The sequence below is a fragment of the Vombatus ursinus genome, unplaced genomic scaffold (assembly GCF_900497805.2).
Source record: "Vombatus ursinus unplaced genomic scaffold, bare-nosed wombat genome assembly UNPS02014832.1, whole genome shotgun sequence".
Lineage (NCBI taxonomy): Eukaryota > Metazoa > Chordata > Mammalia > Diprotodontia > Vombatidae > Vombatus > Vombatus ursinus.
The window spans coordinates 2,876,996-2,902,605 of record NW_020954610.1 but is presented as its reverse complement, the minus strand read 5'-3'; the positions used below and the strand labels follow the sequence as shown (position 1 = coordinate 2,902,605).

The following is a 25,610-nucleotide window of genomic DNA, read 5'->3' as shown; positions in this document are numbered from 1 at the left end:
ACTCTTCTCTTCTCAAACTCTCTACTCTGAGGCCTCCTCACTCTCACCCTGGAAACGTAGGAAATAAGGTATAAGGTATCCAACACAAGTTCTCTCCTAAGTGGTCCTCCTACTTATCCCGCTAACTTCTTGACTTGCTCCTCATCCCCCTCTACTTCTACCCTGGCTCGGACTCTGCTCAACTGCTCATTTTTTTTTCTGTGTCTACAATCTCTACACCTCTTTAAACATTTAATCTTTTCTAGCCCCCTACACAAAACATTCTCTTGATCCTGTTACTCTCTCATGGTCTGTAAGGTGCCACATCCACTTTTCACTCGATGCTTGGCATTCTGGCTTCATCCCTCATACCTGATTGAAACTGCTCTCAGATGTTATCAGTGACCTTTAGCTCCCTAACTGTAATAGCTTTTTCTTAGTTCTCATTCTCCTGGACCTTCTGAAGCCTTATGTTCTCTTTTTGGATCATCTCTCCTCTCTTAGCTTCTACTGTTCCTCCTCTCATCCTTCAATGAAGACTTTCCTAAGGTTCAATTCAATTCAACTAAGTCCATTAAGCATGGCACTATGCTAAATACTAGCCATACAAAGCCCTCAAAAGTTATTTACATTTCACTGGAGGAAACATGTACCTGGGGAAGTAAACACAAAACACATACTAAGTAAATACAAGAAAACTTTTTTAGGAAGTGGGGGAAGAGCACAACAACTTGGGGGTAGCAAAATCCCTTTGTAGAAAAGGGCACTTAGAATCAGTAGCGACTTGAACTTCTAGCATGGTTTTAACATTATCCAACCACATTAAGTGGCTTTCCTTCTTTGAGTGTCTCCCTGCTTCCCCCTCACCCATTTTGAAAGGAGGAATGTTCTTGGCCCTCCCTCTATTCCTCAGTGCTCTTATTCAAGTTTCGTATGTGTTTCCAAATATCTATTTGCCTGCTGGTGTCCTACCAGTACATTCAATTCAGCATGTCCCAAACCAAATTCTTCTTCTTTTCCTAGAATGCGGTAATTCTTCTGACTTACCTATTGTTAACAGTACTCTGATTTTTCCAGAAACCCACACTTTAGTATCTCTACTCATCTTTGACACCTAATATCCAATCAATGGTTAAGTGCTATCAATTCTATCTCCATCTTTCTCCCATTCATCTTCTCTCCATTCTCCATTCCCTCCCACACTGTTCTGGTCATTTCCCTTTTTCCTTGACGACTGTGTAATAGTCATTAACCGTTCCAATGCATAGGTCTCATGATATTGTCTTCTACTGCCTCACAAAGTTCAAATTCATTAAATTGAGAGTCAAAATCTTTCATGACCTAAACCCAATCTGTTCTTTAAACCTCATTTCAGTACTCCTTGCTTCCTATTTCCAGTACTTTAGTCAAACCAGTTTTCCACGGTGCATGTCCTCACCTTTAAGCTCTTGTTTTTTCTGCTCCTGAGGCCTCAAGTCTCTTGCAGTTTACATATGATTCTCCCTTCAAGGTCCAGCTCAAGCTCCGTGTTTCCCACACAACTTGCCCTAATTCAAAGGATCAACCAAAAACTGATCCTTTCATCCTGTGAACTGTCACAGCATTGTACAACTTATTTTTACACCATCTGTGTACATGTCTAATATTTCCCTACCTACTATCCTGTAAAATTTGAGAATGTGAAGAAAAGAATTGTAGGATCGAATTGCAACCCAAGCACACTGCCAATTAGTTACTAAGAGCAAATGGCTCCTGAGTAAAGATGATCACATCAGGGGCACACTGTATATAATGACTCTGTCTCTCCTTTTATTACCTTTCCATTTAACTTTACCTTTATCCCAATTTCACCACTTACTACTTATGTAACCTAAGGGAAGTCACTCAATGTTTCTTGCTTTAAATTGTGGAATCTGTGAGACAAGGGGATTAGACGAGGTGGCTGCTGAGGGCCTATTCAGCGCCAGGACTGTAGTCTTATATGCCATTTGTATTTATTTTATAATTGTATTTTGCAAAATAGGTTCATGTGCCATATTAAAGTAGAACTACTGAATTTGACAAAGAAGACTAACATTTCTTGTTCAGCTTTCTCTCATACATATATGTATATGTGTGTATATATATGTATATATATACATACACATACACACCTACATACATATGTATGTACGTGTGTAGATATAACATGAATTCAGGCAGTGTGGCATGATGGATAAAGTGGACCTCAAAGCCGGGAAGATCTGAGTTCAAGTCCTGACTTTAATATACACTTGGCTGTATTACTGTGGGGAGTCATTTAACCCCTCAAGGTTTCAGATGATTCTTAGGACTCAAAGTTGCTGAGAACATGATAAGCTGCAATGATAGTGGCAGTTTCCTCATCTGGGAGTTCTCCAGACCAATGAAATCACAGATCCAGGCCTTATCTGTATCCCTCTATCTCCATAACCCATCTTGTACTTAGCAGTTACCTTTTGAGGGGCATAATTCCTGCAAGGGCATGGGTAAATCTGTCTCACATTGAGTCACTATAATGGCATTCTACTGTATTAAATTAATTTTAAACAACTATAAAAACATCAAGCAGATAAACAGCAGCAATCATAGCTTTGGTCTAATGTAGTTTATCTCGATAAACTCTAAGCTAATACTTCCACACATTTCTGGGACCTTAAAAAAACAAATCAAACATACAAATGGAAGAGTAAATTTTATTGACTGATGAAAAACTAAAGTGATGAGCATGGACAGTAAACAGAAATAATCACTGAGTTTTTCTGGAATTCTACTTTCCTACTTTTCACTTTAAACCAACAGAAAAATGAAATATTTTTAGATGGTTAACCAATTAGTCTTTTTAGTTTTTTTCCCCAACAAAAACTGCATAGTTCAGCAGTTGTACAGCATTAAATATATACATTTTTTCAAAACCCTGAAAAGTTTGTGCGTGCATGTGTGTGTGCGTGCATGTGTGTGTGCGTGTGCATGTGCGTGTGCGTGTGTGTGTGTGTGTGTGTGTGTGTATGCTGATCTCTCAATGGCTAATGTGATCACCTACACTGGTCAGACTCGGAGTTTCTTTTCCCTTTTCTGCCACCCTGTAAAGAAAAATAAAGCAAATTATTTAAGAATTTTCTTCTTTGGGTATTTTCATTTTAAGAATAATCATGATTAAGTAAATTTCTAGTATGAGGAAAAGGTAGCTTCTCTGAGTTCAATTTAAACTTGAGCTTGTATACCTTTTCTATGAAAAATTTTAGTTGAACATTTTCACAGGTTTAAGTGGCTTTTGGGACAGTTTTATCAACTTGAACCATGATGACTTAGTAAGTTCTATGCTTTCGTAACTACTATATTATTTTTAAAGGGCAAATTTTCTCTTTTCTACAACATCAAGATTAAAAAAATCGAAACAATACAGCCACACTTAATCCCTTACACATAGAGCAAAAACCTTACTGAATTGGATTTAGGCAAAAGAAAAATAGTTAAGGTCTAAAAATGCCATGAAATAATTACTTTTCAAGGCTTTTAAACAAGACTAGTTTCCAGTTAAAAGGTTAATTTTAAAATCATTTAGTGCAATATGCTTCTTAAAATGTTGGCTATGTATTATTAAGTATTACTGGGTCACATCAGTCTCAGACTTGCTATTTGTTCGGAGTGGCAGCATCTTCTACTCTTTCTACACACTCACCTGGGGTCTGATTGCTGCTTCTTTTTCTGCTGCTCTGCTTCTGTGTTCCCTTCTTGTCAACAACCATTCAGGAATATTTAGGAAGTATTCACTAATAAACTTTGCCCTCAAATAATTTTTAAATGGATGAAAATCCTACTATGCTTTTTTCTTTTTTTAAAGGAAAGGTATGAGAAAAGTTGATGTGAGCCATGAGAGATGCTCAAGACCTTTGTGAATTGTGGAAGGAAACATTTGGAATCACTAATCTATGTAATGTAATCAGGGAAAAAATGGAATTGACTTCCCCCATAAGAAGGAAAGCTCAGTGAGGTATATTTTATGCAAACTAGGTGCATGCTCATATAGCATAAAACTCTTACCTTGCTTCTCAACTGGCAACAGTTTTTCTATAGGCAGAGGCCTGGATCAAGTGCCTGTCCCAAGGCCTCCCAGGCGAAGGCAGTCCCTTCTCCCTGGGCTGGCAAACTTCAAAGCTAGGGCTGTAGCCTGGGGAGCACCTTGGCAGCACAATTTTCACTGGTCCTGGGCTTTCCAGGCCATGGACAGGAACCTAGCTCTAATGTAAAAAAAGGTGGGCCTGCTCCAACCTCGAGTTTTACAGGGAGGGTTTACATAATGGTAGTGGGTGGGGCTGTTGCAGGCTACAAAGGCTCCTCTACCCAACAAAAAGCCACTGCTACTGATCTCAGTTGAGAAGCAGCCCACCCCCTAACTTCTTGACCAGTAACTATATTTGAAAGAGTGTGCACTTTTTTCCTCCAAAAGATTTTGTTACTAACAGATTTTTAAATACTTTTTACATTTTAAAATAAAAACCACATATACACACATCACACACCTATGAAGCTCTCAAATATGGGCTAAAATAAAATTTTATTCTTCCAACTTTATACACTTTTATCTACAAACTCTTTAGATAAGGAAATGATTGCTGTGTAACGAATTGTGGGTAGATTAACAATCTGTGGAAGCTAAAAATAAATCACTCTTAGCTTTCCTCATTTCTTCATACTTAATGTACTTCTACACTTAATATACTTCAACACTCCAAGCATCTATAATTTTACTAGTATAGGAACTCCTTTCACTTATGCTTATACCCCTCTATAAATTTATCTACTGGATAAAAATTCTTCATCCCATGACGAACCGCCATGAGACTCTGAGCTCAGCTAGAGACTGGTTCTCAGATAAAGATGCACAGTCTGTTATGGGTTTCTAGTTTGGTAAATATATGACAGAGCTTGTACCACTGGCATGGCCTCTGAATACCCAAGGTGACCTCTATATCACAATTAGCACAGTAGTAGGACTTTGGTTGAGGGGATATATTGCAGACATCTTTAAAAATAAAATATTTCATAAAATTCTGAATGCCATTACTGCTTTCTCCTGAGTTGAAAGCAAAATCTTTTAATGTTTCTTAGACTCTTACTGAGTTCCCTTAGTTATTTCTACTTGTATTCATAGCTATAGCCTTAGCAAATTTTTAAATTTTTATCTGGATAGTATTCAATTCTGTAATATATTTGGTAAAATGAATAAAATTTAACCTTCACACAAAATTTGTTTCTCACAGATACCTTACTTAAAATTTAAGCTATGCAATCTAACCTCTATGTCTCAGTTTCCTCATCTGTAAAATGAGGAGGTTGGGACTGATGGTCTCTAAGGTTCTTTCCACCTCTCAATCTGGGATCCTCATGAAATCATCCACAGAATCATAACAGGCTTACCTGATATTTTGTTAATTCTGCTTGTAATGCCTTCACTTTTGATCTTTCTTGCTCTAATGCAGCATGAAGTGAAGTCACCTGCAACCCAAACAATCGATGAGAAAAAAAGTCCCCCTTTTTAAAAAATGACTATTGTAAGGAATGTTAATAGTGACTGACAGGAATGATTTTTGTTTCTTTTCTTTTCTTTTCTTTTGTGATGAGGCAATTGGGGTTAAGTGACTTGCCCAGAGTCACACAGCTAGTAAGTGTCATGTGTCTGAGGCTGGATTTGAACTCCTGACTCCAAGGCTGGAGCTCTATTCACTGCTCCACCTAGCTGCCCCTAAGAATGATTTTTAAACAAATACACACACACACACACACACACGTCATAGCGAGCTCAACAGAAGAAAAACACCTCGTAACAACTCATTTTTTAGCAGACAGTGAAAGGACTTCGTAATTCCAAGGACAGATTCAGATTTAAGGTTGGAAAGGGACCTCAGAGCCATCCAGTTCAACCCCTCACTCTATTAAAGAAACTAAGGTGCAGTATATTCTGTTTTATGTTAACATTTTTATTTATTTCATTATTTCATTAACCATTTCCCAATTGCATGTAAACAGTCAGTTTTAAAAATTTTGAGCTCCAAATTCTCTCCCTCCTTCCCACCTCTTCCTTGAGAAGGAAAGAAATGTGATATCAATACACGTGAAGGTTAAACACATTTTCACATTAGTCATGTACATTTTATATTTTAACAGAGCTATAGTTCAGAATATTTTCTCTAGAGTAAAAAATAGTTTTCAAGGGCAGAGTAGCCAATGGTGGCACGGAAGGAAGTTTGACTGCAGGTATGGATGTGTGATGTGCCGAGAGAGAGAGAGGCACTGAAGCCCTTGTCCCTGGCTGGAAAGAGGATCGTTAATTCAAAATGAAGTTGGCAGTAGCTGTACAGGCATGGAGGGACTAAAACCCCATGAGATTTAAAGCAAAATGTGGATCCTGCAAAAGGGACACCATGGTGATAAGACTCTGTGGGAATGGATCCAGGGAAGTTGAACCTCAAAAGTGTGGGTCAGAAGACTGCACGGTAAACATGGTGTTTACTACATGGAGGAAAACTCTTCCCCCAAAACCCCTTCCCTGACTCATATCAGCACCCTACAGCAAAGCCTTATTTGTACTACGGCTATACTTTAAATAGATATCACAAATTTCCTTACCTGTAGGGTTAGCTCATTTTTGATACTTTGTGATTCATCAACTTGAAGAAGTATTTCTGCTTTATCTTTCACTGACAAAAAGGAAAAAAAAAACAGAAGAGTTCTTAAAACTGTCAAGCACACAGCACAGGAGTCAGGATATATCTGTCTCTTAAATCTTAAGTTTTCTGAATGTCTGTCAAGACGAAGCTGCCCAAAAGACTAATCCTGGGTTCAAAAATACTATTCATGAGCTTACCCACATGCACCGTGGCCAATCAGCACGGTCAAAAAATTCAAGGACAGATAGAAAACAAGAATTTATTGATAAATTATTTTCAGAAGGAAAACTCTTTCATACATACACAAGAATAAACAATCCACTCTCAAATCACATTGTTGTTAAAGGTTCATGGTTGCCTATCCTCCACAAACACGGGAGCTTACTGTTGGTGTAGAAACATTAATGTTCATCACTGGTCAAAAAACTGCTTCTCTTGAACACATAGGTGGTGAAGCTGGATAGAGCACCAGCCCTGGAGTCAGGAAGACCTGGGTTCAAATCCAGCCTCAGACACTTACTAGCTGTGTGACTCAGAAGTCACTTAACTCTGGCTGCCCACCCCCTTCAATTGCTTCTCTTCCCTCAGAACTAAAAGAAGCAGTGTCTTCAGAAAGTATATCTGCTTAAGAATCTCTCTATAGGTAATAGTTCAATAATTTCTAAGAAAGTGAAATTCAAAGATCCTATTTAGTGTATATTATCTTGTAAGGTAGTGAAGTCTTTCAAGCATGACTAGTAAAAGCTGAATGATCAGGAATGATTAAGTATGATGTTTTGGAATCTCTCTGTGGGTCAATACTGTTAAATTTATAAATTATATTTTAAAAATATGAAATATCCCAAATATGATTGTTCTAAATCTAGAAAACATATAAAGATACAAATTACTTACTTTCACCTTCTTGTAACATTTTCAATAACTGAGCATTTCTTGCTTTTACTTCTTTATATTTTGCCTAATTGTCAAAGAGAACAAGACTGTTTAGTTTTAAAGGTAAATAGTACAATACGTGAATCAAATTACAGCAACTAGTGAACTAAAAATTCTAGGCTTCCTCATGGACATAAATCAGTTGAAGAAATTAAGTGTATGAAAATTATTTGTACAGGACATTGTATATTGTCCTCAACTAAGGCTCTGATTTATTTATTTATTTTTTGCATTTGAATAGGCACTGGATCTATGATTTGATTAGTTTATTTTTTTCTCACTTAATAGTATTTTATTTTTTCCAATTACATATAGAGATAGTTTTCAATATTTAGTTTTTTTCCTTACTTAGTAATATTTTATTTTTTTCCAATTACATGTAAAGATAGTTTTCAAAATTCAGTTTTTTTTTTCCCTTTTTGGTGAGGCAATCAGGGTTACGTGACTTGCCCAGGGTCACACTGCTAGTAAGTGTCAAGTGTCTGAGGCTGGATTTGAATTCAGGTTCTCTTGACTCCAAGGCCGAAGCTCTATCCACTACGCCACCTAGCTGCCCCTTCAACATTCACTTTTATAAGATTTTTGAGTTCCAAATTTTTTTCTCCCTCTTTCCCCTCCCCAAGACAGCATGCAATCTGATACAGGCTTTACAAGTACAATCATATTAAACATATTTCCACTTTAGTCATGAAGCCCTGATTTAAAATTATTATATAATATCTATATAAAAATGTTAAATATTACAAATGATTCAATATGAAGAATGAAGGGATAAGGGCAAAGGAGAGAAGTTAACATAATAGAAAATTTTCCTTAAAGAGATTTTCATTCTTCATTCTCAAAAAGAAAGACAGACAAGAAAGTAATTCATTTTCAATATTATTTCAGATACACAGACCACACTAATTATCTACTTATTTCAGCGCCTGAATTAGTTCATAAGTTGAAACCTGTGTGACTGACATGCAATAACAATTTACAGAAACAGGCCTGAGACCCCCTTTTCAAATGTCTAGGGACTCTCACATATTGTCTTAGAGGAGAAACTTAAGTTGAAGTCTTATTACAGGTTCTACTGGTAAAGCTAGAGATTACTAATAAATTTAGGAAACTATTTTTTTAAACATCTAAAGACTATTGTATAAGAAATTTATTTTTTCCCCTTAACACATATGGAAAAACACACAGGTTATTTAACATATAAAATGAAAATTCAAGTTCTCTCTATGATCAGTTAATTAGTTAATAATATCTACTGAATAACAGATGTAAAAGCATGGCAAAAAAACTTGGCACCATGGTAGATATAAATAATTATAATAAACGCTAGCATTTACAAACCATCTTCAAATTTGAAAATGCGTTCTATATACATTATCTCATTTGAGATTTACAACCAACAAACCCTGTGAGGTACACAACACTGGTACGATTATCACCATTTTATAGATGAGGAAATTGAGGCTCAGAACATCTGAATTATTTGGTCACAAAGATAGTGTCAGAAACAGGATTTGAACACAAGTCTTCCTGATTCTGTGGTGCAGAATTCTGTGAATTATGCCTTAGAAGAATTGTACAGAGTTGGAGCAGATCAGCAATTCTTTTTTTTTTTTTCTTAAGGCAATTAGGGTTAAGTGACTTGCCCAGGGTCACACAGCTATAAGAGTCAAGTGTTTGGTCTGAGGCTGCATTTGAACTCAGGTCCTCCTGACTTCAGAGCTGGTGCTCTATCCACTGCACCACCTAGCTGCCCCTTAGATCAGCAATTCTTAACCTAGGGTCTATCGATTTGTCTTTTTAATATTTCAATAACTATATTTCCACAAAAATGGTTTCCTTTGTAATCCTATATATTTTATTTTATGCACCTAAAACACTGCTCTGAGAAGTTCACTGGCTTCACCAGACTATCTGGATGAAACGGGCTTAAATGTCCCTTCCAGCTCAAAATCTGAACTTCAAGCTTTGATTACTAAGGAGGTAGGCAACACAAATACAAAAATATAAGAGATCAAGAGGCACATACAAGACATTACAGTTGTAATATTGTATAAAGTACACAATTTACATATGGTCAAGCAAACACAAGGGCTAAATGAGAAAGATGATGTAAGATCATGAAAAATTTCACCAAAGAAATTAATCTTAAAACAGATTTGAAGATGGGGATGGACATATTGAAATGCTATAACTGTAGGACATTTTAGTTTAAACAAAGAATTAAGTCATCATTTGGAATTCCACAGTGCATAGTGGAATTGCATAGTCCAAAGTTCCCCAAAGGGTCTACGGATAGATTTCATGGGGTCCATGGACTCCAATGGGGAAAAAAATACATCTTTATTTCAATATAATTGGTTTCCTTTAAAATTCTATATATTTTGTTTTATGCAATTTAAAAATTTTACTCAGAAGGGCAGGCAGTGGCGCAGGTAGATAGAGCACCAGCCCTAGAGTCAGGAAGACCTAAGTTCAAATCCAATCTCAGACCAGACACATGACACTTACTAGCTGTGTGACCCTGGGCAAGTCACTTAACTTCAATTACCTTGTCAAAAAACAAAAAACAAAAAAAACTTTATTCAGAGAAAGAGTCCATAGGTTTCACTACATTGCCACAGGGATCCATGAAAGAATAAAGGTTAAGAACCCTTGCCTTAGAGGTAGGAAAAAATTGATGTGTGGGGTGGAACACAGTCAATAAGTTAGTCAATAAGAATTTATTAAGCACTTATATATGCTAGGCACTGGGGTTAAAAGGAAAGGTAAAAGTACAGTACTTACCCTTAAGGAGTTCATTCTAATGGAGGAGACAACATATAAATAACTACATATATGTAAGATTTATTGAGAGTATATAGCAGGTAATCTCAGAAGGAAGGTACTAATAGTGGTAGAGAGAACTGGGGAAGGGCTCCTGCAGAAGGAAAGGTTTGAAGTCATCTTGAAGGAAGACAGGAAAGCTAGGTTATCATAGGTGTGGAGAAAGGAAATTTCACCCCTGAGGGTCAGTCAGTGAAAACCACAAAGTCAAGAGATGGAGTGTTATGTTGAAGAATAGCCAGTTGGCCAGTACAGCTGAACCAGAGAGTTGGTAGAAAAACGTAAAGCATAATTAGACTGAAAAAGTAAGAAGGGCCACTTGTACAGGACTTTAAATGCTAAAGAAGATTTTATATTAGATCCAGGAGATAACAGGTTTGTAGTAAAGTATGATTACTATTCAGATATTATATCACTGATTACAGTTTTTAAAACACACATAATGTTGGAGCTAAGAAGGACATCACTACCAATCCAACAACTGTTACTTACAACTAGGAAAAATTTAGGATAACAAAAATAGATAATACATTTCACCTTGCAATAGTAACTAAACACAGACCTCCCACTGAGTGATGCTATTTTTCAACTTCTGAATTTCAGCATCTTTCCTTTCAAGTTCCAACTTTAGTCTTTCAGTTCTTCCATCTTTTAAGTATATCTCCTAAAAAACAAAACAAATACAAAATCCATTGCTTTAGAAGTAAAAATTTCCCATCATGCTTTATTTCAAAAAGTCCTTTTTGGAAGTTTAGCTAAAAAGGAAAGCCTTGATTTGAGTTTCTTTTTCAAAAGTAAATTCAAATTCCTATATTCCCATTTCCAAAGGTTTCCCTCTTTCTCTGTTAATATGTCAATAACCATTTATAAGCTAAATTTTAATTTCGTGATCAATCTAAAACTTCAAGTGTATCACATAAAATCATATCTCTGACATATTTACACATCATTAATAATCACATTAAGAATACACTGTTGCTTTTTCCTTTAAAAGAAAGCCCTTTTTAGTTTTTAATACATGCATAATTCTGACAAAATTCTCTTTAAAAATTATCTTTGCTTTTCAACCTTAAGAGCATATTCATTAGAGCTTAAAAGAATAGTACCAAAACAAAACTGTGTCTGGATTTAGATTTCATCTCTACAGAAAGTGACTTAAGAATATATAAAAATAGAACACATTTTCATGAACTCCGAAAAATTACTCTTACCCTTCTCATAGTACTTATTCTTTAATGTATCATGTTTAGTTAGAAATTAATGTCTTTACTTCATTTCAGCACAACAAATCAATGATCACATCTACGTGGTATTCCCTCCATCAATCCAGATAAAAATGCATCTAAACATCTTCCACAGAATTACAGGTGATTCTCATTCATAATCCATCCTCCACAGATGATCTGCTAGTTTGCAGGAGGCCTTCTCCTAGGTCTCTCATATTTCAGACCACTGTAGCACTCAAATACTTCCTCAGTCTTGTTAATTCTTGTCCTTATCATACATCTCCTCAATGACCTTATTATGCCACTTCTAAGACTTACAGAATTACTGGAAATATATTATAGTCTACATCTGCTCAACATGACTCTCCATGTTTCCTGAAACTTCTGATTTTTCAGAGACTGGTCTTCTAAGATTCACAATCACATAGCATCACTAGAAGAACATCGGTGTCAAACAGATGGGTCTCTGTGCCAGGGAAGTGCTTGGAAGTGTTGAAAGCACTGAAAAATATCCAAAGTATAACCAGCCCTTTCTGTTCCTCAAATTCAAGTTATGGATACTATTGTCCATGATTTTTCCATTCCTTTGATATCCTTCCCACCCTGAGATATCTTATAAAATGATTCCTCAGTGCTTCAAGATTGTCACCTCCAACACAATTTCTTTGGTGTTCACAGATCATCTTCCTGATTTAATCTTCTGACTTCAAGTGCCATTTTAACTTCCTTGTGCGGTATGTCAGAGAACAAGGTGTTAAGAATCCAAATATGCTGGTTCCACTGCCACTGATGATGAAAATAAATTGTTACAGAAAATAGTGACATCTGCTCCATTTTCCATTTAATGTTGTCTTCATTCCAGTTTAATATATGAACACTCTTGGGATGATGTGGTTTGGTTCAGCTGGGTCTTAGACCCAAACTTTCTATAGACTTGTTTTCCTTAAACAAGTCTACAGAAAACTCTTTAAAATCATGCTTACCTGGGTTCTTTAAACTTTTCTCTTTCCATTTCTTCTGTCTTCAGCTTCACTTCCAATTTAATGATATTTTTTGAATATGCAACAAGAAATATGCTGTCTACTCTCCATCCTGTCCAAACTAAAGTCAGAAAACCTTTCACTCATGTACTGTCTGCCATACTCTGAAAAAGTAAGGAAACGACTCTGCAAAGTATTACTACTTGTCTGCAGACATCCCAAAGTGATGTGCTGAGTAAATGCTCTTCACTCACCAAACTTCTAAAAATCCTAAAGGGTTCAATTTTCTCATGTTTCCTACAAAAGGCATTCTTTATCTATGGAGTAAAAACACAGTAAGATGTTTTAGAGCATGATACCATTAATATATAAAAATACTCAATGCTGAATTTAGATACCAGTGCTTTTCCTTACACCTGGCCACAAAACGAAGTATTTGGAGAAGCCTAATATACATTAAACAGATTTGTTAATATCTGCAAAGGTTAAAAACTCCACAGAAAAATGCAAGGAAGTAATGTCTCTACTATGAACATGTATCTAATATTCTTAATCAGAATCCTAATTACTGCTACTCAAATTCAGAGTTAGAAGACACACTTTATAATCATTTTTAGACCCAAAACCTTATTTCACCTATGAGAAAACTGAGGCATAAGGATATAAAATTATTTGCAAAGGTCACTCAGGTAGTTGGAGGCACAACTAAACATATGGTCTAATTCTCCCAATTCCAAAACAACTGTTCTTTTTTACATCACAATGCTACCCTTAAATTCCAAAATGGCAGAGCTTATCATCATAAAATTTTTTTTTACCTTTATAAAACAAACTGTTACGATCTACCTGAGTATGATTTTGGATGAATCCCTTAAATTCCCTAGGCCTCATTTTCCTTATCTATAAAATGAAGGGATTCACCCTTGATTACTTCTAAGGTTCCTTTCAGCTCTAATCCCTGTAACTATGATTTGTCTGATGCAGATATTATTATTCTAAAATTTTTACATACCTAGTCTTAAGACTGTACTCTTCTTGTGTTTAAACTATTTTGTTATGGTTATTTTAAAAGGATCTGGCATTTTTATTTTTTGCCTCTTTTGGTATTGAAATATTTTACTGGAAAGTGGTGATTGGGCAGGGACCTACTGTGGTCCAATCCAAGAGATCCAGAGTGAATTGGGCTTAAGGCTTGGTCTTTGAGAAAGAAATCTAGCCAGTAAACTCCAAGTTAATAGTTAGCTTTTGACCATCAAAATTTTATGTTCCTTTGGGCAGAACACCCTGAGGTGAGGATGAGCCAAGTTGCCCAACTGGAACTGGCCATCTGGGTCCCCATTCAGGTAGTTTGAACTACTCACAGATTGTGGTTTGTTCTTCATTCTCGAAGAGGACCATGACATCAGGAAGTTGATGGCATGACTTGCAATTGACTGATTTGAGAGAGGGCTGTGAAAAGTCACCAGCCTCACTTTCTCCTCCAAAGCCATCTGTGTCCAGTGGCCAGATACTCATCAGGACTGGAGATGGCCCAGGATGCAGGAGGAGACCTTGGTCCTTTTAAGCTAAGGTCCTTTCAGGTTCTTACTTTGAGTAAGGCAACACCCATTCAGGGAATAGGCCTCTTTAAGAACTGAGTCAAGAGATGGCCCCTTTAATAAAAAAAAAAAAAAATCAGATTGGGAGAAGACCCTCAGCCTCAGGGTTGCTGGCCAAAAGAGAAAGAGTTACTATTCACATTCACTCTGAGTCAGGAGGCCCACTGCATCCTGGGCCATTTCCAGTCATCCTGATAGACACCTGGCCACTAGATCCAGGTGGCTCTGGAGGAAAAAGTGAGGCTGGTGACTTTGCATAGCCCTCCCTCACTCAAATCAAAGCCAATTGCAAGTCATGTCATCATTTCCCTGATGTCATGGTCCTCTTCGAGAACGAAGGACAAACCACAACACAATTTTACTGGAAAGTACAGTATCATTCTACACATGGTTTTGACCTCAAAAGATAAGGACAGATGCCACACACTTCTGACCCCCATCTTTACACTACTTCAGTACTTTAAGAATCCATGATTATGTCAGTAAGAGCCCTTCCTCTACCAATGCAGAACACAATTCTTCTACACTTTAGTAGATGGCATTAGGGGCTATGGCCAAAAAAACCCATTTTTTAAAAAGTTGACAAAAAAAGTCAATTTAGGCTGATTTCCAGACAATACACAGTCACACACGAGCAACCTCTCCAGCTCTGCAGTACCTGCCAGAACTTGTGCTCTTCTGGCATAGCATTCAAAAGCTCAGGTCACCTCAATAACTAACTACATGAAGCCCTAGACTAGGATCTCAGTATATGACTTCTACTCTATTAACCCAATATGGCTCTAATACCACTTAAAGTACTCTTGAATTTCCAACTGTACCTCACCTTAACCAAATGTGTTCTGAAACAGTTCTGAAATTGTTAAAAACAATATTTTGCAAATTACATTGTATCTGAAATATACCAGGGGAACTTCTTATTCAAAGAATTCTAAAATAAATCTTTTTATAAAGAGAAAACTTCATAAACCCCAAAATATTAATGCCTAATTAATCTGTCTTGCAAACTGGGATATTCACATACTAGATTTGTTTAAAATGGAGTTCATCTACATTTCACATTTCTAACTTCCACAATTCCCAAGAGTAATTAAAGGTATTGTTTCAAAATATTAGCCATATGTAAGGTTAACCCTATGTTAACATGATTACCAGGGATGAATGAGGCTTTTGTTCTGGCATCATCAAAAAGAAGATATGAACTTGCCTCGTTCTAAGATACCACTTAATCCTATTATGATGGTAAAGTTCACAGGCATTTCTTCATTTCTAATCGTTAACACCTGGGCTATACTCTTGGACTTGGCCTTCAAAAAGAGACTGGAGGGACATATAGGAGATAATTAATTGGACAAAGACTCCAGTTCTCTGTAGGGAATTCTATGGTATCATATAACTACTCGAATGCATAAAAGAAACCACATGGTCCCAGAGATAGCAGCAGGTGAAAGTAACAGTGGAGCCATCCAGGAGTTCCTAGACCAAGCAAAGATTATGAAGAATGGAAGAGTGTCTTAGAACTGAAGAAGGCAAATGGTGATTCAATTAAAAAAGAGAGAGAATAAAGTTTTCAAACTGTAGGCCACATGGTCTGATTTCAATTCCTTAGAAAAGCCTAGAACTCATTATTAGTAAAGAGATAGAGAATATCTAGAAAAAGAAATGGTGTAGAGAAATGGTACAAAAGAGGCAGAATGGTTTCATCAACAAGTCACACCAGACTTATTTCTGTTTTTGACAGGTGACACACTTAGCAGAAGGGGAATGCTACAAATTTAGTTTACCTAGATTTTGGCAAAGTATTAAGTACTACAACTAGTTTTGTGGAAAAGATGGAAAAAATTTCATTAAATTATAATACAATTAGATAGATCTGGAATTGGTTGAATGTCTGGACACAAATATTATTAAGGGTTCACTGTCAACTGGACAGAAGGTCTCCTGTGGAGTGAGCATCCAGGGAGAGATACGCACTTGGTTCTGTGCTGTTTGATATTTTTATCAATGAGCTAGATAAAGGTATAGAAGGAATGTTTATCAAATTTTCACAGATGAATAAACCTGGGAAGAATAACTAACAGTGGATAAAGGAATTAGCTTCCACAAATATACAGCACTAAGATAAATCTAATATATTGAAATTCAACTGGGATAAACATGAAGTCTTATATTTGGTCTTACAAAATCAACTTCATAATTACAAGATGGGGGAGATCTATTTGAAGAATATCTCTTGGGGTCATGGTAGACTGCAAACTCACTATGACATCAGCAATATGATGTGGGAGCTAAAACAGTGAATCAGATCTTGGACTGGCAGAAGAAAAGTTATCACTTCCAGGAATAAGGATATAATGGTCCTATTATACTCTGCCTTAGTCATTATCTTTAGTAGTGTTCAGTTCTGAGTGATAAAGGTTTAAGAAGGACATTAATGAGTTAGAGCAGAAGAGGGTAAGCAGGATAAAGGGACATGCGTCCATGTCATGAGGATCAATTACAAGAATTGTGAACATTCTACCTAGAGAAGACTAAGGAGGGATATGAAAGCTGTGTTCAAATATTTCCTGGACTGTAATGATGAAGAGGAACTGGAATGGTTCTATGTGGCAAAAACAGAAGTGTGAGTAGGTGTTGCAAAGAGGCGAATCTTGGCTTGATGTCATCAGAAAAATTTCCTAACAATTAGAGCTGTCTAAAAGTAAAATGTATTACCCATGAAGGGTAATGGGTTTCCCTCACTGGAGGTCTTCAGGCAAAGCCTGGATAACTTATTGATTATGAAACAGCAAAGAATTTTTTCAGGTATGGGTTGAACTATCCTAGATAGCAACTGAGGAAAACCAAGGTAAAGATCCATTCTGTGCAAGAGTAAACCTGGATCATCCCCTTGATACCCAGGTCCCTAGGTAAATAAAGACCCACTGGAAAAGAATTATCTTGATTGCTTATGGATCTCCTGTAGTTTTTACATTTTCTGTAAGATTAAATAAAGCCTGTCCTATATCCACTAATCGGTTACATGAGTGCTCACATAAGAAGTGAGGAGCCTTTACTTTTTTCTCTTTTTGTATAGATACTGCTAGTGCTTAGTAAATAAAAGTCAATATGAAAGATATGCTATTGTACCATAAGTATAAATAAACTTTTATATTGACTGTTATTGACCATTGCCAGGGATATCTTCTACTGAACTCATAGGAAAGCTTATTTAGAAATGGTTTTAAATTTTTTCAGTGCTAAGTAGAAAGAAAATCAATGTAATGGAGCAAAGTAGCAATACCCCAACAACTCGTAACTGTGAATTATTATTAGCCCCATTCTCAGCCACAATTCTAGCACTACCCTCACAACCTCTCAGTCAGTGCCACCTTCACAGTAAATTCCACTCTGGAGGTGGCAAAAGTTTTAAAGACCAGTAGTTGAGAAGCCCACTTTTTCAATATCCTCTCTCTTCATCCATTAATTCCTTCAGCCCAAGCCCTAGTCATTTCTGCAAAGATTTCACGGAAGCAAAAATAGCTAATACTTATAGTTAAAAGAGTTTTAGGTATAATTTGATCCTCATAAAACCACCATGATATAGGGCAGTAAAAACATAGTTACTTCCATTGTAGAGAGGAGGAAAATGAGGATCAGGAAGTCGAGTGATTTGTCAAAGGTTACAAAGCTAGGAGGTAACAAAGCTGGACTCTTAAGTATGCTGTGTTCTGGAACTCAGGGTACATATGTTTTTCTTAAAGTAAACTATATTTCAAAATAAAATTACATAGGTAAACTTAAGGGGACTGAAACAGCTAAATTTTTTACTCTGTAAAGTTATAACTGAATTGGTTATATCTGGAAAATACACATTTTAATTTCATTATTAAAATGTTCATTGTGCTTTTAAGAGAATTTCCTACTTTACATGCCTGGCTGTGTTCATGGGCTGTACAATTATCTGTTCCATTATATTCTGTGTGCTGTTCTCTTCTCTTTTCTCTAATAAGAATTTTATGAACATCATCTTCCAGTCTACTGAAGAATCCTCCATCATGTGATAAAGTCTGGGAAGAACTCAATTCCTGCCAAAATGAATTATGATTTACTATCATTCCACACATAAAGGTCAACATAATAGAACTACCCACCCACCAAAAGTAGGGCAGAAAATGAAACACATAATGCTCAAGGATAGAAGTAGTCCCCCACTTCTCTCCTTCCTTTTCTTGCACATCCCTCCTGAGGAGAGAAGGTAGGGAGGCACAGAATGCCATTCAGGAAAAAGCAGAGAGAAACACAAAGGCCTTACAGCTATCCCCTGGTGCTTCTTCTGTTTTCTGAAGTTAAATACTTCAATCTTTTAGATATGGTTTTAAAACAATTTGATGTCTTCAATGCATAGACAAAACAGGTTTAGTTAAGGAAAAACTTCCAAATATTTTCCCAACTACACACTGCTGGAAATTTCAGTCTATATATGGGTAAATTTCATTTCTCCCCTAACTTCCTATTGTGGAGACAGAAAGGTGAGAAAAGGCTTAAGTGCCAAGTCACTTTTATTCCCTAAATTACACTGAATTCCCGTGTTTTCAAATAAGGTTGAGTCACCACCAAAAGTTTTCCTTAGTCTTTGATAGGCTTATGTATTTATTACTGAGTAAACAGAAAGCTCAATAAGCACTAAGCACTGACGTTCTTCCCTCGTTGTTTTGGAATGTAAAGTGTCTGAAGGCAATTGTTTAGCCATATGATATTTCAAACTTCAAAAGGTCTATTATTTCATTGGAGAGATTATTACTATTAGCAGAGACTACTACACCTTCATTCCTTAGTTTGACATTTAAAATCCTTTACCTTCTGGTCCCTCCCTACTGCTCCAGCCTTTACTGACATTACCACCTTCCATATACTCTGAGGACTAGCTATACTAGCCCTCTTGCTGTTTCTCATACATGACACCCGCTCTCCCATCTCTGTGCATTTTTACTAGGCTGCTCCCATGTCTAAAATGTACTCCCTTGCCTCACCTCTGTCTCTTGGAGTGTCATCCTTCAAGTGACAGCTACATGAAAAGTCTTCTCTGATCCTCCTAGTTGCTAGTACTCTTCCTCCCAAAGAACCTTTTAATCATCATATAAATACACTGTAGGTACTAAATAAATGCCTGTTGTCTGACTTAAGTAATTTTAAGAGTTGCTACATTCAAAAACTCTACCTTCTAATTCTGTAGTAAGTCAATGTTTAATAGAATTTATTAAGATAATTTAACATTTGAATGTTTTCAAAAATGTACTAAAATATCATTTTAAAGGGCTAAAGACATAATTCCACTTCTACAAATACTGTTGTGTTCCATCCAACATCTCCAGGTCCACTATAAGAACTAAAATTAGAAACACCAATGAATTTTACTCTGATACAATATTCTCAGTAGAGGACAAATAAAATGAAAGACAACACAAGGTCAATTCACCAATCTAATTTTCCCTATGTATATATTCATTTTATAATGAATAGAACAATAAAAATCATTTTGAAGAAGCAATTTAAATTATGTACTCTAAATATTCTTCTAATGATGTCAGATCAAGGATAATACTACATTTGTGGGGAAAGGCTACTGATAAAAATTCAAAAGCTCTCATGCCCACTTTACCTATTGTGGCAGTTCACAACCTGAAGCAACTGCTTGCTTCACAACTACCTAAACCAAAGACTGGCAGCATTTTGTTGTTGTTTTTGAGCTTACATTCTACTTGGAGAGACAGAACTCACAAAACTATAGTAAATAAAAAACCACATATAATTAAGTGCTCAGTGGTATGGCTGTAGACCCATGCAGCAGGGTTTCCAGTTTGTGTTCATGCCTTTTCCTTTTCCCCCAGGATTGGCTATATCCTCCTTTCTCTCGCCTCTATAGGATCCCTTGATGTTGCTACCACCTTTTCTTCCACCTAAATTTTTCGTAGAGAAAAATCTATCTGAAACATGTCATATCTTCCATGCAACCTTTCCTCATTCTCCTAGCAATTATGTCTTGTAAGCTTTTATGCAGCACTTTTTTTGCTTTTTAAGCACCTATGTTAAGCACCAGTTATCTGTAATTTATACACACTTAGAAGACTGTAAGCTCAAAGAAGACAGGAACAATGTTTTATATAAACTTTATACCTCCTCCAACCCCAAAACATACGTGTGTATACACACGTATACGCATGCATACGTGTGCAATCACACAGACATCTATATGTGCGTTTGCATGTGTGTACATATGTGTGCATATGCACACATGTGCATATGACCATGCATACACATATGTAAATGTGTATGTAAACAGAGATATATAGTATTTAGTAAATGTCTGATGAATTCAATAGTAATCCTCTAAATTTTCTAAAGGTTTTTACTGTTACCTAAAGGGAAACTGATAGGTATTTATGAAACTAAAATTACAGTAATTTTTAAAAAGCTAACCCTGTCTTTAGTCAAAGTAAATAGCACTATGCCTAATCTTTCTTACCTCCTCCTTCTCGTTCACGGACTCTTCTTTTTCATTCTTATTCTTTAAGTTACCCCATCCATACCTTCTATACACCTCTTTTAAGTCCTTTTCTATATTTCTTCTACATATACCATGTCCTCATATGCAGAACTTGCAGACCCCAATTTGTAACAATGTTAACAATAAACCCTAATAATATCAGCTGAAAAAAGGGATTAAATAACTTTATATTTAAGAGAAAATCCTCCAGACTGTCCTATCCATCTTAATGTCCACCTTTCTTCAAGAAGGAAAATCCTATCAGATCATTCCTTGTAGAAATTCAAAGGAGAAGGGCATTAATGAGTTCTGGGAAATGTGCACAGAAGACGTTGGACTTTGAGGAGAGGAACAGGATTTAAGATAGTGGAAAGGTAAGAAAAGGTCACGCCAGAGAAGGGAAACAACAAAAGTAAAAGGCAGACCAGAACTGAGGAAGCAGAGTAGTGATCAGACTAACCAGCTTGATAGGAAGGGTATAAACAAAGTAATACTTGGAAATAGACTGAGTAGTTATGGCAGGGAGAGATTATGAGCTGCCTTATAAGTAAGGTAAAGGAGTTTAGATCTGGTATATTGGTCAAAAAGAAGCTTTTGAAGGTTTCCAAGCAGGAAAGTGACATGGTTAAACAAAAAACAAAAAAAACCCAAACTGCTTGAAGAAGAACTGGCAGAAATTTATAGGATGAACTAGATAGAGGAACACGTGGAGTGAGGGAAACTTCAGCCAAGAAGCTGCTGCAATAATACAGACTGGGGTAATAAAGTACAGCAATATGTTCAGTTTTAGGATACAAAACAGTGATATCCCTTTGTTACAGTCATCTGCACATGTAGAATAGCTTTGATAAATTTCTGAAGAAATGGGCATAACGTACCATGGATATCTAAACATTCAGGTCCTAGAGAATTAAGAACTCCAAATATATCAATTTAACTTGATGGTGTATTTTAAATGATTAAATATGCAAAAATGTAATTTTTCCTTTGACTAATTTCCTATAGTCTCACAAAAGAGAATTAAGGGTGAATTTTCAAAGGTACCAAGTTCCTTCAATCATATTTCTTCTTGTTCAGATTTCAGTTCTATCTGACTCTCCATGACCCCATCTGGAGTTTTCTTGGTAAAGCTACTGGTCTAGTTTGTCATTTCTTTTTCCAGCTGTTTTTACAGAGGAAGAAACTAAGGCAAACAGGGTCAAGTGACTTGCCCAGGTTCACTGAGACACTCAGTGTCTGAGGCCAGATTTGAACTCAGGAAGATAAGTCTTCCTGACTCCAAGGCCAACATTCTATCCACTGTACTATTCAGTTGACCCCTCAACCATATTAGGAATCTAACAGAAGTTATTTTTATTATTAAACAGCCCACTTTCTTTTTGTTAGAACACATTTCAGTTAGCAAACAATGGAAGGATAGCCAAGGGATAGGTATATTCACCTTCAATATAAGCACCTGTGCCTAACACGGTGGGTAGTTGCTTATTTTCCAGGCTATATCAATTAAGATTTATTTTGGGAGATATTGTGATACAAATTGTAAAATAGCTTAAAAATAAGTTAAATAATAACCCAATTCCATATACACAAAATTTTCCATCTCCAAAGAGAATCAACACTGGAGGTGATTATTTTAAATTACATCTAGGTAACTAAGATATGTAATAGCTTGTAAAGAATTATGTATGATTTTATCTCAGCTCTAAAAATTATGATTAGCTAAAAAGGTAAATTATTAGGCTTTAAATTTTGGGTGTTCTTTTATAACCACAAGTGTTTTTATAATAATTACATATAATTATAAAATGTTTTATAATCATCATTTATAGTTTTCTTCCTTGGCCTAATAATCTAAACAAGGTAAAAAAAGAAATATAAAAAAAAAATTTATTCCAGACAGAAATCAAAGTACATTAATAATAAAATCACTCCTTATTTGTGCTGACTATGGGGACTATACTAACGATAAGGACTACTGGTAATATTATACAGAGATATGTAGAAATGTAATAACATAATCTCCCTGAAAATAATTCAGAAGATCACTGATATTTTTTTCAGTATTCAAACTTATTTAAATAAAACTATCCTCAATTAAAAGCATGAGCACAGTTTCTAAGAGTAGTACTCTCCAATCCTACCAAGTCTGTAGAAGCTATAGGGAAACAACAAAGCACTATGCCATACCTCAATAAAATAGCTCTCTGGAATAGAAAATTATGTTAATCTGAGATGGTGAAAATCATACTGGCTTCATAACTTCCAAAATTTTCTTTCAGACATACATTTTACTTCCAAACAATTTCATTTCTATGGAGACTGTACAGTATGTTTGAAAAGGCTACATAAAATTTATCATTTTCCTTTCCTAGTGAGTTTCCTTTTCCAGTGAGTTGTGTTTAAGTGTGTATGTTCTGACTAAACAGAAAAGACTGCTGTCAGATGGTACTTTGTATTAATATGAATTTGCATATTTACTAAGATGTAGCATATTCTTTTTAACTCTTCAAAGCTGTTGCTAGTTCTATTCAAGACAGCACTATGATTTAATGAATGATTCATTTGGTAATATCACAAAATTATCAAATATTAAAAGTTTAAAGAAAGAAAAAAGAAAAATACTTCCTGTGACAAAAGCTAGTTAAGACTTACCTCAGTTTTTTTACTAAGGTGATCTGTAAAAGAAAAAGAAAAAATATAATAATTCCCTAAACAAAATGGACATTTACATTTTAAAGATTAAATGGTTTCCAAATTAGAGAGAAATTAACATCATATAGGTTTAGTTACGCAAAAGTGAATTTCCTACCTGTCTAGAGACATCACCAAAAACATCTAGGGACACACCAAAATTTTGCATTGTAACTCTGTTCACTTTGCTCCCTTTGAATTCTTCTGTTGTTGTTGGGTTGTTTCAGTCATGTTCAACTCTGTGACCCCACTTGGGGTTTTCTTGGCAGAAATAACTGGAGAGGTTTACCATTTCCTTCTCCAGCTCATTTTACAGATAAGAATGCTGAGGCAAACAGGGTTAAGTGACTTGCCCAGGTCCATACAGCTATTAAGTGTCTGAGGCCACATTTGAACGCAGATCCTCCTGACTTCAGAGGTGGCGCTCTACCTCCTGTGCCCCTTTGAACTATGTCCAAAACTGCACTCCTCTTTCTCTCACACTTGGCTTTCTCTCCTTTTGTCCCTTCCTCATTTTGTTGATAGCACTACCATTCTTATAGTCACTCAGGTTCAAGGCTTTAATGAAAGTTGACACTTCCTTCTCCTTCCTACCCTTACATCCAGTTTATAAACTCTTCCATGAACGTTCTGTTGCAGTCAAACTGAATTCACTAAGTATCTTCTCCCACCTTCACACATATAACCAGGATACTCCTCATTCCTCTAACTCCTCCTTTCACATCTGTCTACTGAAATTCCCTTCCTTCAAATCCTACATCAGGTGCCAGTTTCTCTAACACTTTCCTGATTAAGTTGTTTTTTTTTTTTCACATTCTCTATCTAGGTTCCTTCTCTTTCCTTTTATCTTAATCTATTCTATGTCATGCTTATTGGAAGACACCGAAGATCATGTTTTTCATCTTTGTATCCTCAGCACCTAACACATTGTAGTTGCTTTACAAATGTTTGCTGAACTGAATTAATGCAAGTTTGATCTCAAACCGGTTTTTAAGAGATATTTCAGTTTTTCTCTTTTCTCAAGATAACATTATTAATTTCCTAAATAAACTTCCCTCTCTTCAAATCAATTTAAATTTTTATTTTTAAATTAAAAAATAAACCAATAATAATAATAGCTACCATTTATACAGTATGTACTATATGTAAGGCACTGTGCCAAGAGCTTTACAATTATTATCTCAGTTGATCCTCACAGCTATTCTGGGAGGTAGGTACTATTATTAACACCACTTTACAGATGAGGAAACTGAAACAAAAAAAAGGTTAAATAACTTGCCCGAGGGTTACATAGCTATTAAGTGTATGAAGCTGCACTTGAACTCAGGTCTTCCTAACTCTAGGCCTGGCACTATATTTACTTCTCCACCAGCTGCATAGAGATAGCTAATGCTACAAGAGAAGCAACATGGCATAGTAGAAAGCTGGTCTACTAGTCATCAAAGACTTCTAAAGTCCTACCTCTGACATGTACTGGTTATAGGAACCTGGGAATAGGAATGTCAATTAACCATTCAGTACCCTAAATAACTCTCTAATTCTACGCTGTAGAATAGTTGCTGAAATGGATTTCCTCACCAGGAGTTCCCTATACCCAATGAAATCAGAGGTCTCCACACACACACACTCACATATAAAGCTACACTGCACTATACTACTAGGGAATGAAAACATCAGAAAAATCAAATCACAGTTTTTGTCAACTTCCTCCAAAAGCCAACTATTAATGGTTACATTACCAAACTGTTTCAAAAATACTTTTTATTCACTAATATCATGGAGAGAAAATTCCAAAAAGTTCAAAATATTGATTTTGGGCTCAAATCTTAAAATTAATGAACTTACAGATAAAATAAAAATAAAGACCAATGACTTTACAGAATTAAAAAAAATAACTGTATAGCTAATAGCACTAAATCTTCACTAGGTGCTACAGTGCAGCAGTCCTGTTCAGAATCTGAGACATTATACAGTGCCTGATACTTTAAGTTGCATTAATAGAATTTCCTTCTTAGGAATTCGGTATACCAATAAACGTACAGATCCCAGAATAAAAAAATAAAGCAAGTGCAGAAATAAATCACACAATCTACAATTTTGAAAGAACTTTACTGGTTATCTATTCTATCCCATAACTACAGGAATTATTTCTAAATTACCAC

The 25,610-nt window shown here is 35.9% G+C and overlaps 1 protein-coding gene across 4 annotated transcripts in view; it reads right to left on the bottom strand.

Moving 5' to 3' along the window:
- Positions 1-2,679: 2,679 nt before the first annotated feature.
- Positions 2,680-25,610, bottom strand: part of LOC114025898 (G kinase-anchoring protein 1) — a 62,121-nt gene continuing 39,190 nt past the window's right edge. For 3 of the 4 annotated variants that reach the window (XM_027839413.1, XM_027839416.1, XM_027839415.1), the window contains 6 exons: positions 23,410-23,432; positions 10,990-11,091; positions 7,563-7,626; positions 6,628-6,698; positions 5,419-5,496; positions 2,680-3,080 (listed from right to left, as the gene is read on the bottom strand). In XM_027839413.1, the coding sequence (XP_027695214.1) occupies positions 3,033-3,080; positions 5,419-5,496; positions 6,628-6,698; positions 7,563-7,626; positions 10,990-11,091; positions 23,410-23,432 (386 nt within the window). In that variant the 3' untranslated portion in view covers positions 2,680-3,032. Of the gene's footprint in view, positions 3,081-5,418; positions 5,497-6,627; positions 6,699-7,562; positions 7,627-10,989; positions 11,092-18,136; positions 18,299-23,409; positions 23,433-25,610 lie in introns of all 4 variants that reach the window. The other variant, XM_027839417.1, reaches the window with a different exon arrangement.